The following is a 14929-nucleotide window of genomic DNA, read 5'->3' as shown; positions in this document are numbered from 1 at the left end:
TTAAAAAAACAAAAACAAACTAGGCCTAGCAGCAAGGCACTAATAACAGCCAGGTCCTTCTTTGTTACAGGTCATGTGTAAGCCGTTAATAGACACCGTTGTCACGTCTGTCACCGGGGGAGCCAGGCAGCATCAGCAGGTAAGAGGGAAAGCAAGGAAGCAAAGCTGCTTCGAACAGCAATTTGGAGATGGCGCGTAATCACATTGGCTCGGCTGATGTGTAATGTGTCCATTGCTGCCTTTGGAGTTGCCCGGTTCTGCAAAGTGGGCTTCCCAGGGAAAGTTCTCTTGCAGCTGTTGCTTTCCCACTGCGGGTGCATGAGGCAGGTTCTGAAGGCTTTGTGTTTTCTTGGTGGCGCCCTGTTTTCTCTCAGCCACTGAGCTTTCTCACTCCCTGCTTTCTACTCAGTAGTTCCTTCAAGGAGCTTGACACCTCACAGCAGCGCTCGCCTGGCAGGGTTGAGCTGGTCTTATTGTAGAGGATGCCCTGGTTCTTCTTGCCTTTGAATCACTGCTTGATGCTTTGTGGGTCAGAAGCTCCTTTTATTAACTCATCGTATTAGGAAATGTCTAATATCTTCTAATGCCAAGAGCCAGCAATCCCGAGGTTCGCCGCCTGCGCCTGCCTTAGGTGCCCAGTACCCTCCAGGCAGTGCTCTCTCCTCAGTAAACCAATGCCAGCAATCTTCTGCTGCCCAGGCCACGTAGTTCTGTGTTTAGCAGGAGACTTCCTGTTCAGTGGAACTGTGTTTTGTTTGTTTTGTTAATGGCGTGAGCTGTGCTTCGCTGTAGGAGTGGTGCCTTACTGAGAAAACATGACCGGGGATGACTACCCACTGAGGCTGCTTCACACCCATCTGACCGTAGCCTGTCTGTCAGGATTTTTATACCTGCAGCCATCACTGTGACATCTGAGTGTCTCCCATGAAAACTCCTCTAGGCCAATGGCATAGTCTTTCTAATTCCGCCTTCCTCCCCACCTGCAGCTGTAAAATGCATCTTGCTTAGAAACCCACAGCCAGGAGTGGCCTTACGCTGTCCTGTCTCTGATCATGAACAGCAATGGAATTACAACACGAAGGGCCAGATACTCACATATACTCAGGCTGCCTTATATCGCCAGTGTCCATGATGTTTACTTACACTGACACGCCCCTTTATGTTGCCAGAGCAACCTTGGTGTAAATGAGAACCGGGCCCGAAATGACTTTGGTGGATAGAAATGAGAATGGGTTCCGTTCATTACCAACAAATTAATTAACTGAAGCACATTCTCGGCTCTGCCCTCGAGAGACTGTGCAGCATCCTTAGCAGAAAGCTTTGTTCGTGGTGTTCTCTCTGCTTCTCCCCTGGGGAATAACATCTCTTTCCTCTAGGGCAGGGGTTTTCAACCTTTTTTAGAAACTGCATCCCTACGGTCTCAAGGTTTCACCTGACGTACCCCTTCATGGTTTTCACTCTACCTGATGTTACCATGGTTGCAATAAAAGGCACAATGGCCTAAAATACATTCAAGACCGTTTTCTATTTTATTTTTTTTTACTTTTGCACTTCTGAGTCTTCTTGCGCAGGGCCGTCCCTAGGGCGGTATGGGGCCCGGGGCAAAGCACACTGTAACATGCAACATGGCTCATTGGCAGCCCTTGGGAAACTGCCGTAAATTAGAACTGCTCCGTGGAGGATCTCACTTATACAAAGGGCTGCTGTGGCCCAGAATCCTGAAGGTGCAAAAGTGGATTAAAGCCTCCTTTGGCTCACTCTGGATTGTGCCATCTGTACTGTGCCTAGAAACATAGGCTATCCTGGACTGGATCCGACCCAGGGTCCATCTAGCGGAGTATCCAGGCTCCAGTGTCAGATGTTACGATAAATCTGGGTAACAGCCGTATGAATGTCCTTGGACCTTGTCGAGTCCTTGGCCCCAATGACTTCTGGTGACAGAGAGTTCCACAGCCTCTTGAACCACAGAATCCGACCCTTGTCCCTGTGAAGAGACTTTATACTTGCTGCAGGGATAGTCAGGCTGTGTAGGGCATTCAGGAGCAGTTGGGTATGCTGACAGGTGTCTGGCGTTAGCCTGTCAATTAACCCAGCAGACTATCATCTGCTGCTGGGCAGAATGTCCCAACCAGAGCCTGCAGGAAGAAGCTGTGCTAAGAAAGCAGGGTGAGTCAGACCCGGCTTTGGACTTTTGCATTAACTTCTACAGTTAGTTTATGGTGAATGGAGCATGTAGGCTCTTACCCTGGGTTACGGGGGGTGTCTAGTGGATTCATTCAGCTGAACCCCTAAATAATGGTGAACTCCACTTGTGGGGAGACAGCATGGCATGGTCGCTAGGGCGACGTGAGTTCTGTTTCCTGTTTGGCCTGCTGGGTGACCGTGACAAGTCACTTCCCCTTTCTGCTCCTCTCTTTCTGGCCCAGTGTTGACTTGTCTGTTTAGATTGTGAGTTCTTGGGGGCAGGGACTTTCTCTCGGGTGTGTATGACGCCTAGCACAGTGAGGGGCCTTGTTCTTGCTAAGGGGCCGCTGGTGCTACTGTCACACAAAGAGTTAACAGTTACTAATACTGGGCAGCACCTTCAGTTTCAGTCATAAACCTGTGTGTATGAGCGTGAGCACACAGTGGCTTTCTGTGTTTGTACAGGTCTTAGCACAAAGGGGCTGTGATTGGGTCAGCCTCCAGGCACTAGCACAGTGTTTAAGTAGTAACAATCCATTTGTAGACCCAATGCATCGCTGGGGGGTGTGTTCCTTTATGTAGCATTTACAAAACCATTCTGATTCTGGGAGAGGGATTGGGCTGGGAGACCTTGGTGCAGGCTCTTGAGATGATGCTGGATAGTTTTAAGCAGCAGGATTTGTTCAGGAAACTCATCAGTGTAGGTTAATGATTGAAGGGTCTTTGAAGACAAGAGTCTATGCCCAGATGCGGAAAAAGCAGGTAGGGTGTGAGCATAGGATTTAGAAGACCTGGGTTCAAGGCCCTGTTCTGCCACATGCTGCGTCTGAGACTTGAGCAAGTCACTTAGTGTCTCTGTTCCCCATCAGTAAGGTGTGGATAATAGTACATCCCAAAAAGGGGTATTGTGGGAATAAATACATCAGCTTGTGAGGTGCTCATATATTACAGTAATGGGGGCAGTAGAAGTACCTAATAAGACCATTGCATTGACCCTCATAATTATTACAGAACAGGATCTCTACCGGAGAGATTCGGGGAAGGGGGTGGTTGAGAATGAGGTCTGGTCTACACATAAAGATGCACCAATTGAATTAAATGTGGTTTTTAAGCTGAATTATTTAAAATGTTGCAACTTTGTGTGCAAGTCACTTCTCTCGAGGGCCTCAATTTCCCTACCTGTGATATGGGGCTGATGACGCTCATCTTCTTTGTAAAGCACACCGGGGGGGAGGGGGCAGGAAGAGAGAAGACGACCTGATAATGGTATTCTACTATGTTAAGGGCTGTTATAGAGAGGATAGAGATCACTTGTTTTCAATGTCCAATGCAGGTAGCACAAGAAGTAATGGGCTTAAATCTGCAGCAAGGGAGTTGTAGGTTCTATATTAGGAAGAAAGTTTCTAACTATAAGGGTGGTTAAGCTCTGGAATAGGCTTCCAAGGGAAGTTTTGGAAATCCCATTGGAGGTTTTCAAGAACAGGCTGGACAAACATCTTTCAGGCATGGTCTGTGGTGATTTGATCCTGCCTTAGCACAGGGGGGCTGGACTTGTGGTCCCTTCCAGCCCTACAGTTCCAGCGAGGGTCCCACCCTGCAAACAGGAGAGGTAGTGTCTCATTTAACAGCCAGGCTAGTCTTTGCATTCATCCATGGGGGCCAGATCCTGGGAGGTGCAGAACGCCTTTGACTCCCTTTCACTTCAATGCTCGGGAGACTCAGCCCCATGCCAAAGGCAGTCTCCAGCCAGTGGGACTGAGTCCATACCCACGAAGGATGGGCCTTAGTATTAAGGTGCAGGATGGAGCGGTAGGGACCTGCTCTGTCAGCTGTATCCAGCTATATTCCCTTGAGCAAGGCAGTTAACCCCTTTGTGCTGTACCTTACTTTCCTCAGCTGTAAAACCTTCCCTCCTATTTAGGGGTGTTGTGCAGCTCATTGCATTCCTGTTGGTAGAGGGCTCTGAGACTCTCTGATGAAGTGCAGAGCGTTGACGTTTGTAGTTGGATACAATGCTTGCATTCCAAATGCTGTATTCCTCCTGAGTGAGTGGCAACAGAACAGGGACCGATGCTTCAGACATGCCCATCTCAGGCTAACATTCTGCAAGCTGTTGAAATTATCCCCCCTTTCTCCGTGGCAGCTGCTCCCTTTGCAATGTCTTTCAATGTTCAATTTCCTTTAAAGGGCTGGGGTGTGTGTGTTTTTACATAATAAAAATTCACAAAGGCTCAAAATCTGTAAATTCTCTTATTAATTGCATCTCCTGCAACACTTTCAGCTGGGACAGTGTGTGTAGGTAATTTAGATCTCTGCTATAATTAACTCTACGTATGTGGCCTATTTCATGTTTATTGTGGCATGTGTTACTTTGCTGCTGCCAGTGATAGAGACCTTTTAATCAATTGGTTTACACACGTTCTGGATTGGATGGGATTATTCTTGGAGCCTTAAATTCTGCCTGCATTGGTATTTATCTGTAAGGTTCTCTTACAAGTCAGAGCAGTAAGTGCAGGAGACAATATGTTACAGGCCAAATTTTCTGTAGGGTTCAGCTTGTTGGATACAGTTCTGGGTGCTGAACACTTGAAAATCTGGACCGCTAACCTTGATCCTGCTCTCACTGAAACTAGTGGCCAAATTGACTTCGTTGGTGCACGATCAGGCCCTTCATCTGTATGCAGCGATGGCCTTGACAGGTCTCGTGCCATGACTAGCCTTACGCTAAGTTGTATGTAACCATACTATTGCAGGTTCTTTTTTACACATGCACACGCATCAAAATAGTACAACCAGAAGTTGGCAGGAGGCTCTTTGATCACACACATTAGCATAGGAAAATAATACGATGTCTTATACTGCCAGCGGGACTGCTTGTGCCAGACCTTTGAACTAACCCACCACTAATGAATTGCACTGAACTTCTGGGGTGTATGGGTCTGTTGGCAATTCCAATGCTCGTGATTAGTTAAGCAGAATGTGTGCGGCATATTAACAAGCGTGGGAGGCATGCGTGCTGTCTCTGCTGTTCTTTTGAGTATATGGGATGTTGGCTTCTAGTGCTGTGAGTCTGACAGCTTCCATGAGCACTGAACTCCTTCTTCCAAATTCTATTTTGAAATATATGTTCATTTCCCTCCTACTCCCCTAATGCAATTTGATCTTATTGCTGCAATTGTTTCCTTGGGGAGCTTGACCTTCAAATTGCTTCCATGCGCTTTGTTTCGCTGGGTGAAGAATTGTTTTTCAAGGCGCTCCTGAAAGGGTTGGTTTATGCTTGTTGTGCTGCCAGAGTGTAAACAGGGGATCAAGGTATGTAGTTCATCCTAGAGATCGTTGCACGACTCAGCAACATACCAGAGCTCTCCTGACTCTCAGGTGAGAAATGGCTTCCTGCTTTATTTTTAGGAACGTCAATACATTGCGTGAGTAACTAAAGTAACACTGAGCTCAGGAACTGCCTGTGGCCTTGGGTTCATCCCACTGCAACTATTAATGTGGTGTTGTTAAAGCCCTGCGAGCATTTTTGTGGAGAAGCTTGCTATCCAAATAGACAGGACAAAAAGAGGGTGGAAGACAGAAAGTGCGGTTATACCCTTTTTACAGATGGGCGAACTGTGAAGAATGCACATAGATTAAAGTGCTTTTAGTCCCCCAATCAGCAGTGGATGCTCTCATTCCTCCACGGAGGATTAAGCCGCAGTGAATTTAGGGCCATCTTGCTTCTGAATCCACACGTGGGTTTAATGTGCTTTAACTTACGTGCGTTGACTTTGCAGGTTTAGTTAATTCATCGTAATGCCGTGTGTAGACAAGCCCTAGGTCTGTTGTCATCATCCAAGCTGCCCCTGGATTAAATTGTTGATGTGTTCCATTGAGACGGTAGCAAAATCTGATCGGATGCTCGGTGTTCGCTCATTGTTTTGGTAAGGGGCAGAAGCCGTTTAGGTGCGTCCAAGCAGAGCACAGAGCATTTCACAAGGGTTTAAGTAATTCCCTGCCATTTTCCAAGGAGAAAGTAAGTAGAAAGTTCCAGAGGGGTAGCCGTGTTAGTCTGTATACAGCAAAAACAATGAGAGTTCTGTAGCACCTTAAAGACTAACAAATTCCTTCAGGCATAAGCTTTCGTGGGCTGCAACCCACTTTGTCAGATGCATGAAATGGAAATCACAGATAGGAGATGTATATATACATACTTGGAATGGTTATCTCATTACAAAAATTAATCGTCACTGTTCACACATTCTCACCTTCTAATCAACGGTTGTGAATAGGCCTCATCTACTCCAACTGAACTGACTTTGTTAGCTCTTGCCCTCCCCATTGTTATGTTTCTCACCCTTAGATGTATATACACACCTCCTATCTGTGATTTCCATTTCATGCATCTGGCGAAGTGGGTTGCAGCCCATGAAAGCTTATGCCCGAAGTCTTTAAGGTGCAACAGGACTCTGGTTGTTTAAGTAGAAAGTGTTTTGTCTTGAAGGACACCCATGCACGTACTCTGAATCTGTTGGCGTGAGGTAATGTCTGTAGTGAAGATTTCTCTCTTAAAGGCTGTTCTAGTCATTTTAATGAACCTTCCAAAGTGGAAAGGCTTTGGGCAACTGGATGACAGCTCTGTGTATCAGCAGTGGGGAAAAGAACCTCTTGCTCATTGCTTGAATCTACTCAGGTGGGTTTGGATGGTGGTTCAGTGGTCTACGTGACATTATTTTTTGATCTCAGTCTGCTTCCTAATGGAGAAGAGTTCATCTTGCAAAAACATCCACTACCATGGAAAATTAGTCCCCTTATCATGGAAAACCACAGAGATCCCAATCTCAAGACCTTTGTCCAAGTCTGGGCTAATGGAGTAATAAATTTTCCATGTCCTGCTTGTCTGGGAAATACTCATCATTGTGTGTGTTATGCAGTTTGTGCTATATGTTTGTTTAAACACAATCATCTGGATTCTTTGTATTTACCTCAGCGTTTCAGCATAGCCACAAATATGTAGCAAGTGAAATATGAAGTTGACTCACCTCCCTTTTCTCAGCGGAGATTGAGGATCTGGGTGGGGGTGGGCCAGGGAAACAGAATATTTTACTTGTCCAGCAGAACACAAGTTTCTTCTCATTGGCTGATTTGGCTAGAATTCTGCAAGGCAGGTGTAAGGGCATAGCTGACATAAAACAAAACAAAAATCACTTTTCTTAGAGTATAGAGGCTTCATTTAGCATGGAGATGGAGTTCAAAATGTCATATATATTTATCACGGTTTCAAAATGCATTTTATAAAGTAGCCCATGATGGGAAACCCTTTGAAATGTATTTAATCTAGAATATATTCTAGGCAAGTTACTGATTATTCTTGGTGTCTCCGGAGCCTCCTCTAAGAGCGCTAAATGTAGGGCGATAAACGTTGCAGAATCAAAGTAATTCCATGCCAAAGCTGCCTTTGCCATGAGAGTGAAAAATGATCCCTAAACCCTGCCAAAAGTGGTTTTGGCTGGGGGACAATAATGCATTTGAATAGTTTGTTTCATGGAAATTTTTTAAATTGAAAAGTAATTAAATTTTAACACGGTAAGTACAGCTGAAGAGCTGCACAGCATCAAAAGCTGGCACCCCCCCCGGGTAAGCCTGTATTTCTGCCCATGCCTGTGATCAACAAATGAATCATTACACTAATGCACCTTACTTTGAATGCGTTTTCATAGATGTTTTCCAGCGGGTGGTAGAGAGAATTCGTTACGGAATAGTTTGCATAAGCTACTATTGGTAATGAAGCAAATTTGAAACCTGCCCAGATTAGTACCGCTGCCACTTGTACACCACCTCCTTTCATTTTCAAATGTGACTTGAAAGGAGTGGTGGAGGGAGGAAGATGATGATGATTCCCAGGTCTCAATCATTTAAAGCAGCCTCCATTCTCTTTTCTCCTCGTTGTTCGAGTTTCACTATTTGCTGTGTATTTTGCTAGGGGGAGCGTTCTTTCACAGAGCTGCCACTAGGGGGCGGGCGTGGCACTGTGTCCTGCAGAGACAAGGTGGACATTTGGGAGCCTCAGTTAACTGGATGAAGTTCTGTGGTTCTTTATGCAGGGCAGTATAGCGGCAGGTGTCTCCTGTAGACCTCCCTCTGTTCATTTTTCATTGTGGCAGTTAGCCTTTTAAGAGCAGAGGTATCTGTAAAAGTCAGGTGTGCCTGCACTGAAACCTGATGACAGCTTTCTGCCTGATTTTTTTTCTCCCCTTCTTTTGCTTAAAGAGAAGAGTGGTCTAAGCCAATTGGGTGGAATTGAGGGAAAAGCTGAATATAGAGGTTGATCCTGCAGTGCTGTGCTACTCTGACCCCGATCCAGCAAAGCACATAAGCATCTGCTTAACTCTAGGCATGTGAGTCGTCCCTTTGACTTCCGCAGGAATACTCGTGTGTCTTGCCAGGCTTTGCTGATCATGGGCAGAGTGCTGTATTCCTTGCAGATTCAATTCCCAGACCTTTGAGCTGTCCTGTGGATGTAGATTATACCATCTCAGCCTTCCACTTCTGAAAGGGAATTGTGAATCTGACACTCTTTTGTTTGCCTCAGGAAAACTCAAAGAAAGCAGTTTTTCCTTGGAAGGTGCTGCTGCTGAATCTATAGATAGCCTCTGATGTTGTTTGAAACATGCCTTGTGCCATTTTTAAATGCAGCCCTCTGGCCTGAGTTGCTTTATAAACCACTTTTATTTTCACCTGTTCAGCTGAACTGATTTAAAATAAAATAAAAATAAAAAGTACCATGTAACCCCATTCAGGGGAGCCTGAAACATTTAAATAAGCAAGGGATCCAGAGGAGCCAGTGCATGAGTTTCTATTGTGGTACATGCCTGTATTCGTTATCAACTGGGAGTACATCTCAGTCATAGATGGAGCTCTTTGTGGCTTAGTAGGCATTCAAACTCTCTTGGGAACATCATACACACTTGTGTGTCCCTCCTCTGAAATATCATCTCTCACTCTGTTTTCCCTTAGATGGTGGTGGTAATTTTTTTTCTGGTTGCCATGTGATGGCTGTTGAGTGGCCTGTTGCAGATGTTGATCAGAATCCATTTTCTGGTGGACAAATGTCTGCATTGCACGCACACAAACCCATGCCTGGCACTAATCCGTCTCAGCAGAAATGGTGAAGACCAGATAGACTTGGGGGCTTGAAGTAACCTTGAGGTGAGGCCCCCGAATCAAACTTCTGCATCAAGTTCATGAGTTCTTGATGGCAGGGGGGAGAAGCTTGCACGGCTGTTGCTGTCCAGGCTGTCCCTACTCTGTGGGTAAAACAGAGGAGTTAGGTTATTGCTCCAGCAGCTTTAGTAGCTACTAGACACACGCCGTCTCCATGGGCCAGATTTTCAATAAGAGCTTGACTACCATTCAGACACCTAAATAAATGGACAGATTTTGGGGTGCTGAGTTCTGTTTGAAAATATGGCCCTGCATGTGTGTCCTTACCTGTTCATTTGCAGTGTTGTTGTAGCTGTGTTTGCCCCAGGACATTAGAGAGACAAGATGGGTAAGGTCATATCTTTTGTTGAATCAGCTTCTGTTGGTGAGAGAGACAAGCTTCCGAGCTACACAGCCTTTATGAGACTCTCCTAAAGAAGAGCTCTTGTGTAGCTCGAAAGCGTGATTCTCTCGCCAACAGAAGCTGATCCAGTAAGAGAGAGGACCTCCCTCACCTTGTCTCTGTCGTCATTTATGATATATTTACATTGCAGTAGCATCTAGGAGCCCCAGTCTTGGACCAGGACCTTATTGTGTTCAGCGCTGTACGAACAAAGAATAAAAGGTTGGTCTCTACCCCAGTTGTCTCCTCCATTTTGGTTATTAGGGCATGTAAAATATTATTTGATTGCAAGATGATAGTTTCTCTAGCAAATTCCCAGTGACCGAGGAAGGGTGTTTTTTGTCTTTGTTACTCTGTCAGAACGGAGGCCCTCTGTATCATTTAAATGATGCTCAGCAGATCAGTTTGCAATCCCTCTTTCCTTCAGTGCTACAGGTTACAGCTGAGAACAAGAACTTCTGCCAGCTTTCTTGGCTGGAGTCATTGACTGGGTTTGTAGGAGCCCTGCCTGTGTCCAGTGGATTAGTCCGCAATGAGTTGCAGGACTGAGTGATTGACTAATCTATTGAATTCTGTTTGCTATCTGATGTATGGGGAGCTGATGTTTTTAAAGAGTTGTGCATTTGATAGTAATCCACCTCGGTGCATTCTCTCCTCCTTTTAAGCAAAGCCCCTTGGTCTAGTCAGTGGAAGGGTAGATGTCTTTGGAACGAGTGGGATAAATGTGTTCGGTTACAAAGTTATTGTAACATGCGTAATAATTAAAAGTGGAGAAAATGGGGGGGGGTGACTTTTTTGTTTGCTTATTTTGATGAAGTGGGCGAATGAATAGCTGGATTGTCTGGATGTAAGTAGGATGGTAAAGAACATTTTATGGTTTTTAGGGTCAAATCTTGCTCCATTCAAGTCACTGGCGGTTTTTCCTTTGCCTTGAATGGGACCAGCATCTGACCCGAGGAGAGAAATCACTGCTTTGCTCTCAGATTTGTACATGGCTACTGTTCTGCTTGCTGCCTTCCTTTCACGTACTGCAAAGCCAAAAATGACAGGGATAGCAAATGTGCAGTGTTGACGTGTTCCTTGGCTTTTGTTGGGTGGAGGAAGTTTAGATTCTTGCACCTGTGATGAGAGATTATTTTATAGACTTGACTACCCCATCCTAAAGAGGGCCTTTACTGATGGCCAGGAGTGCAGCGAGGATGGAAGCTGTAATACAGACAGAACCCAGGGATTCTTATGCCCCGTGTGGGAAGATGCAGTGGGACCTAGTCTTGCAACTCAAGTGAATAATAACTATTGATTCCACTTACACAAGCTATCCTGTTACATCGGTAGTAACAATAATACGTAGATGTTCTATAATGCTTTTATCCACAGATCCCAAGTGCCTTACAAAGTGTCATTATCCCTTTCATATATATGGGGAAACTGAGGCACAGAGCCCTGGTGTGGCTTGCCCAAGATACCCCAGCAGGCCAGTGGCAGAGATCCCTGGTCTCCCTGTCCCAGTCCAATGCTCTATTCACAATGTAACACTACCGCCCTCGCAGTGTTCCTGCCAGTACTAAGGTTTGCGGGTTTGCCTTAATTGTTGGAACTGCATTGTTTGACCCAATATGTGCTCCAGCATTTTCTCTTCCCTGACAGCATCTTTACTGATGTGATTTAAAAAAAAAAAAAAAAAAAAAAAAAAGGTTTAACATTTAAACTTCAAAAGCTGATACTTGAGTGAATCAGAATTTTAATTTTCCATTATCTGGCTGGTAAGCGTTTTAAAGAGAGATGAAAACCTCTGTCCTCCAGTTGCAAAGTCACGATTCTTGTGGAGTGAATTAAGGATTACAAACGAAAGAGAGAGAATGCATGGGCAAAATGATAATCAGGACTCTCTCTTTTTCTTTGTGTGTGTTTTGTTCTTAAATCTCTCTGAGAATTTGGCTCTAGCAAGCTCTTTTTAATTAGGTAGCTTTATGCAGAAGCCTCCTTATGAATAGCCTTGAAATAAACCCTGACACATGCCTCTTTGAATTAAGGAAAGCCAGCATTATGGACCAGGGGAGCCATCCAGTTCAGGAATTGTGTGGAGGAGGATCTATATTACAAGACGGGTTTTCTTTGGCCCTGATCCTGCAATGTACTTGCAGGTCACTTCAGTCACACGAGATGTTCCATGGAGTTTGGTGGGATTCCTTAGGTGTGTGAAGTTACTCAAGTGCCTCAGTGTTGGCAGGATCAGGACCTTTGTTTTTCAGGAAGAAGAAAAGACTGAGTAAGGGAGGGAGGTGGGTTGCTAACCCTTTATTATGAGGCTTGTGATATTTGACCTTTTTTTAAAGCCCTAGCTATTGTGGTATTCCATGAGGATCTCTGCTTGCAGTTTAAAATCAAAAGGAAGGTTCTAGGGCTCACAGCTGGGGAGAAGGTTTTGCAAACCTGAACTATAAAGGATCTAAAACCGGAAGGTGAATAATAAAAAGAACGCAAATATTATTATTAGTCTTAAAACTCTTGATATTTAAAAAAAACAAAAACTCGTTTTTTTGGAGGTTGAATCATGATTTTTGAACACTTGGGCTGTTGGCAATGGTGAAAGCATCCAACTAAACTAGATCTTCACCATGTGGTCCAGTTGCTGGATGTACAGCACAACATACATTATGCAGTTCCAAAGCTTCTTGCTGACAGTCCAGTCCTACAGTGAGTTGTTGTAACTAGAACGGGAGACTATATCTGCATTTGTGAGCACCGGTCCCAGCTCTGCCACTAGTTCACCATTTGACCTTGTGCGAGTCACTTAATTAACCTCTCTGGCATCAGTATACTTTTTTTTTTCTTCTAAATTTTAGGATAATGAGATGATATTGACTTCCGTTGAGGTGAATATTAAGACTGATTGGCCCTTCTGCTTCAGTCAATATTTACCTCAAAGGAAAATAAATCTTCATGTTCAACAAAACAAGAAGTTAGTATATGGATTGTTAGATCTATTCTGATTAATTTAATCAGAAATGTCAGATTGGAGGGGGGCAAGGGAATCAAGGTGGGTTTTCTTTTCATAAGTCACTTTATCGATAGCATCTGCCCAGTGGCCTATGGTGAAAGAGAAGCAAAAAAATGAGAAGCCCCCTGAAATATTTGAATTTTGCAGGGCCTGAGGATATGTTTTCTTTGTTCTTTGTGTTGAACTACTATACAATCACTCTGAAAACTGCTGAGAGGAGGGGGAGATGCCTGCTTAGGTGAATTAGGCATATCTGCTGACTTGAAAAATAAAAACAAAAATAGTAAAATGTTATTTCTGTACTGAGCTTCCGTTAGCTCTGTAGTGACCACACAGCTACGGGAGAGGCAGCTGGATTCAGCTCCATGTTGTGCGCATCCTGGTTCATTGAGTTCTGACCAGCTACACCTGTGCCAATGGGTCTTCTGCACAGGCCTCACTGAGACGCTAAGCAGAAGAAGCTCCACTAGTTGGGGATGTTGTGTAAGATGGAAGGGACTTCGCTTGACTGGAGGTTGGGGTGGGGGGAGGGGGAGTTTGTGGGGCTGGCCGTTGAGGGGAGGACGTGGGGGTAAACATCCTTTTACTTATAAACTGAATATGTTTGATCTGGAATTGCTGGGAGACGCTGACAGTGGGATCCCCCAATGCCCTTTTTGGGCCTGTGTTGAGTCACTGGAGGGCAGTGCTACCCACTGTCAGTGGCAGTCAGATAGATAGATAGATGTGTCTTGCCTGCATCAGTGAAGTAATGACATTTTTCAGGGCCACCTGACTTTACTGTTTTGGGGTCCAATTTGATGACGATGCAGCTCCGGTGCCTGGGAACAAGCAAAGGGACCTTGCCGTCCTGTCTTCAGCAGAACATTAATATTCTACAAACAGAAGGGTTTTTAAATAGCATTTAATTCTACTTTAATGTCGTTTTGTCTAAGCTTGCAGTGAAGCTCTGCCCCAAAGGCACTAAGTTAGGTCTTACGCTGCGGACCTGAGACCATAGAGAACGCATCAGGACCTTAAATACTTGCTAATGCCTTGTAGCAAACTTCCAAAGGTGTTTGAAGGCAGTTATATTTATTACTATTCTCCACATTTATAAGGCACCTATTACTGCATATTGGAGCCAGGCGTTCTGTATTTCTTCTACCGGTTTTTTTATTGGGCGATAACTGTCATTGCAGTACCGCGGCAGGATGCACTGCAGCTGTCGTGGTGTTTAAAGTAATAGCTGTACTCAGAGCTTCCTACTCCCCTGATTCCCTGTTGCCCTTTTGTAGCTGTTGGACCTGTCAGATTCATTACTCAGGCTGTGCAGGGATCTGGTGCTGGAAGAAGGACCCTTCTCTGCCTGGGTTTATCTGAGCCAGAGTGGCTTTGCCTTTGGAAGCCAACCTGTGTATGGGGACAGGAGCGCCTCTTTCTATGGAGATATAAACATGAAATAGAGACTTCTTTTTGCATCCAAACGCTGGTACCTTTCTACCTGGGAACAGCGCTTGAAAAATCCACTCTCCAGCAGGGAGAGAATGGAGTTTCTCTGATGGATGTGGGGGCCCAGGTCACCCATTACCATAGAAGCTAAGCTTTCATTGAAGCAGAATGTCTTCTAGCTTTGTGGTTGTGAAGAAAACTTCCTGAGTGTAAATGGATGCAGTGTGATCTGTCTGAGTCTGCAGACAGACTGCTCCAGTGGCCTCAGCACCTGCTCATAGCTTTGCCTAGGGGCTGGTATATACTACAAAAGTTAAGGGTGTCATTTTTTTCCTCCCCTGTTGGGGCACAAGTGTAGTGTGGACGCAGCAATAGCAGATAAAGGTGCCTTATATTGGCATCGCTTATTCCCCTTCCTGAACTAGAATAAGCTGTATCAGCATAAGCACTTTCGTACCAGTATAAATGCTGGTATATACTGGAACTATACTGGTATAGTTCAAAGTGGCAGAAGTCTAGCATAGACAAGCCTTCAATGGCAGCAGTGAAAGTGACGGCCCTCTGAGCAGTCATAGGTGCCGTTGAGCACCTGGGGGCAGCAATGAAATCGTCAACACTCCTTAAAACTTGACAGGGCTGCCACTGAGCAGAGGAAAGGGCATGAGAAAGAGAAAGGAGGCCAACAAAGCCGGAACTGGGGGAGGGATAGAATGGTGGCGATCTCT

General features: G+C 45.0%; 1 protein-coding gene across 2 annotated transcripts in view; it reads left to right on the top strand.

Annotated features, from left to right (window-relative positions):
• MYBBP1A (MYB binding protein 1a) overlaps positions 1-14929 on the top strand; it is a 74630-nt gene that overhangs the window by 31220 nt on the left and 28481 nt on the right. For both annotated transcript variants that reach the window (XM_067537882.1, XM_067537881.1), the window contains exon 23: positions 71-139. In XM_067537882.1, coding sequence (XP_067393983.1) covers positions 71-139 — 69 coding nt within the window. The remainder of the gene's footprint in view (positions 1-70; positions 140-14929) is intronic.

The sequence above is a fragment of the Emydura macquarii genome, unplaced genomic scaffold (genome assembly GCF_026122565.2).
Source record: "Emydura macquarii macquarii isolate MOO-44397 ecotype Brisbane River unplaced genomic scaffold, CSIRO-AGI_Emac_v2 contig_450, whole genome shotgun sequence".
Classification (NCBI taxonomy): domain Eukaryota; kingdom Metazoa; phylum Chordata; order Testudines; family Chelidae; genus Emydura; species Emydura macquarii.
This window is presented reverse-complemented; position numbering and strand designations above follow the sequence as displayed.